Source organism: Leguminivora glycinivorella, chromosome 1 (assembly GCF_023078275.1).
Source record: "Leguminivora glycinivorella isolate SPB_JAAS2020 chromosome 1, LegGlyc_1.1, whole genome shotgun sequence".
NCBI lineage: Eukaryota > Metazoa > Arthropoda > Insecta > Lepidoptera > Tortricidae > Leguminivora > Leguminivora glycinivorella.
The window spans coordinates 8,081,749-8,085,219 of NC_062971.1; the positions used below are offsets into that span (position 1 = coordinate 8,081,749).

Sequence of the window (3,471 nt, forward strand, 5' to 3'; positions counted from 1 at the left end):
TTGTCCGTGAATGCCAAGTGGTGAAACGAGTCGAACTGCCAAATATTATCAACGTGAAACCAAGTAATTGAATGTTATGGTTGTGCGGCTTTCTGATGGTAATGGGCAGTTTATGCTCGGGGTTATTTGATAATTGAAACCAAAAAACTTTAGCGGTCCTCTTAAAAACAACTTCTAGATTTAGATTATACCTATTTGTGTAACCTTTATGAACATGTTTACAACAATTCATACCATCAATGAAATAAACATATTCTGAATTGCAAACATAAAATTAAGTACTAGAAAAGTACTGAAAATGTTGATAGACCCAAGGGAGACGTAAAAACGAAAAAGTTGTAACAAGTTTTTTATAATTTAAACTAAAATGAATGTCATATACAAAGAAAAGCGCCATAATCCTTCGGTTATTGTGTCATATACAATTTTCGACCTTTGCCACCGTGTCCAAATAGCCAAGTGGTTTAGGCATCCGTCGCGATAACGGAGGACGCTGGTTCGAATCCAGCTTTGAACAATTGGAGGCCTTGGTCACTTTTTCTTTGTATAAGACATTTATTTCAGTTTATAGTTAAAATAGTAGTGTGTCTATAAAAAATACAAATTAAATTATTTTTTATAAGGATAAATTAATTTGTTCTAAGAAGTTATAATTTTTCAAATAAATGTGTGTTCAGTTCCTGTTGTCAGACTAATTTTTAAACATAATTAAAATACGAATATGCTTATCCAATGTTCTACGGAACCCATCTTAATTACTTATATCGATATAGATTTTTGTTGCGTCATAATTTTTAAATCTACTTTCTCAGTCGCTTTATGACCAACTTTCTTACTGGTCGCTAAAATTTCACTTTTGCATAAGATACAAGCGAGTTACAGATATAGTATCAAAACAAAATATTTCATCTACGATTTTTGTTGTGATTTGTTGATTGGGACCGATTTAAAAATTTGACCATTTGATTTCGTGTATTTTGTTTCATAATATCTGCGGTAGTAGGTAATTATTTAAATTTTACTAATAGACTTGAAAATGAGATGTAAATAGAGATATATATTTGGAACTATAGTGCTCGTAGTTCTAAAATTCATTCATTAATATTCTATTCTTGCTTTTTCCCACCAATTCCCACAGATTTTTGAGTGACGAAATCGTGCGCTTGAAATTCAAAAATCAGCCAGCAGTTAATGGCTTGTTGGTCGGAAATCACCCATGTTTAGATACAATAAGGCAGCGTTATTTTTAACTAATTAATATGTACTAAAATAATCTGATACCTCGTTTGGGGTTCTTACTAACCACATCCTTCGCTCCGTATCATCGCACACAACTGATGTATGTACTTGTAGTCTACAGCCGATTCATCAACCTGGAGCTCGTGCAGATCCGCCCTTACAGAATCCTCCCATTGATATCTAGGCCTACCGGCCGGGCGCCGCGCGGTGGGCTGAATCAGCTGGATGGCTCGAAAAGATTTTTTGAAAAATGCTATCCGATAAAGAATTATAAAAGGAATAAATGTAGAATACATTTTTTGAAATATTGATTGTAGAAAAAAATAACGTTGGTATGGGACCCAAAAATAGGTATCTTGTTTCTCAGAAACTATTAGAGGTTCCATCTTCTACCTTTCAAGATTTTGTTTTTCTACTTTTATAGAGTAGGAAACGACAAGCAGATTTTTTATACACGTGCTGGTTTTTTTAGTCCAGTAAAAAGTCCACACATTTTCGATTTTTTCGTTTATATATTTTTTGGGTTTTTACATTATATTTTCTGGGGCCTTCGGCTGTTGCGAGTTATCCACTCGTCAAAATCCCCTTACCTCCCTTAACGTATAATAACGTATTATAACGTCGTAACTTGTAAACGTGGGGATACTCACTATTCTCAGTCTTCTCGTGGTTTATACGCAAGCCGTGGTTTATACTTTTACAGCTTCGGTCTCAAGGACCTCAATCGCCACCTGGACTTCTGCCCTCTACCTATTACTACCCAATAGAGCCAGATGTATCAGTATACCCCACTACCATAATGCTTCCCAATTAGGTCTAATTGGAATTCCAAAGCCACGCACGCTACCTTTAATATTTCAAAACAATTCAAGTCTTTGACTAATGACGTAATTTTAGAAGGTACATTTTTTATTGTGTATTTTACATTACACGTGTAAATCAACACGTGAATACGTATCAATAAAAAGTGCAATTAACTGCATATTATCAAAAATAAATACTTTTGCCACAGAGGCATACACAATTTTATATACCTATCGCACGTGTATTCACATACATCTAAACAATGTTATAAAATATACATTATAGTTATTTATAATAAGTATAACATAATTTATTGTTTTAATGATAACAAATTACCTATATAAAGCTCCTTGCACTACTGAATTATTAATGTATACTTACTAATTGCGTAGAAAAAAAGGTCTAAAATGTATTTCTTAATCATTTTTAATAGCTTTATAGCGATTAGTGCATTAGAGTCCCGTATTTACAACGGCGATGATTTAGTTCCAATGCAACACCGGCATTTGGTACTTCTTAATATAAGATTTTGGAACCCACATGAGTATTCGAAATGCACCGGCTCCATAATTAGCAATAAATGGATAATCACAGCCGCACACTGCGTCAACAAGGATGGAATCATGTCTGTTTTCGTAAGACAATTTAACAAAGAGAGAAACAGGATCCTAACGCATGTGGGGCCATACAACTTTTATATACATCCATCATTTAAAAACTTGAATTTTGATGACGCATCTAGTGTCGAAAATGACATCGCTTTATTGAAAGCTCCAAAAAGAATTATCTTTGATTACAATGTTTCTCCGATTGAACTAGCACAAGTTTCACCGCAGATTGGCGATTCCGTAATAATGGCTGGACATGGAATGAACGAGATATCAAACAAGGATCCGGTATTGCCTCGACAAGGAGAGGGAATACTTGTTCGATGCCCTAAAGAGTTGGATAATATGTTGTGTGTTTATAACCATACAACACCTTGGTATGGTGACTCCGGCGGCCCACTGACGCATAATGGCAAATTGGTGGGCATTGTATCTGGAGGTTCCGGACCTGGATGCGATGACGATTATCCAAAATCGCTATGTCTTCAACGTTATTCAAAAATAGCATACCACTATAATTGGATATTTAATGTAATCGCTAATAACTGAGTGCGTAACCAACAAAATCTCTGTTTTTTATAATAAATAAAGAGACTTCGCCACAGTTTCGTTTTCTTTTTTTCCAAATCTCAAAGGAAGGGGTTATCAAGTCGTCTGTACCCCTTATTTGCCAATGTTTGTTCCTCGATATCTCCGTCGTTACTAGACCGATTTTGAAAATTTTTTTGATTGAATGTATATGCCAGATTGGTTCCTTTTTCGCCCGTTCTGATGATGGGATCCTGGAGAAATCGAGGGAACCCTCAGATCTGTGGCATAT

General features: G+C 35.0%; 1 protein-coding gene across 1 annotated transcript; it reads left to right on the top strand.

The window, feature by feature from the left end:
- The first annotated feature begins 2,473 nt into the window (after positions 1-2,473).
- On the top strand, positions 2,474-3,217 carry LOC125230951 (chymotrypsin BI-like). The gene has a single exon (XM_048136261.1). It carries the CDS (start codon positions 2,535-2,537, stop codon positions 3,198-3,200), a length of 666 nt encoding a protein of 221 aa, XP_047992218.1. The 5' UTR covers positions 2,474-2,534; the 3' UTR covers positions 3,201-3,217.
- The last annotated feature ends 254 nt before the right edge of the window (positions 3,218-3,471 follow it).

Bases quoted from the DNA above. Each gene is read 5' to 3' on its own strand.
- LOC125230951 (XM_048136261.1), top strand. From the start codon at position 2,535: ATGCAACACCGGCATTTGGTACTTCTTAATATAAGATTTTGGAACCCA.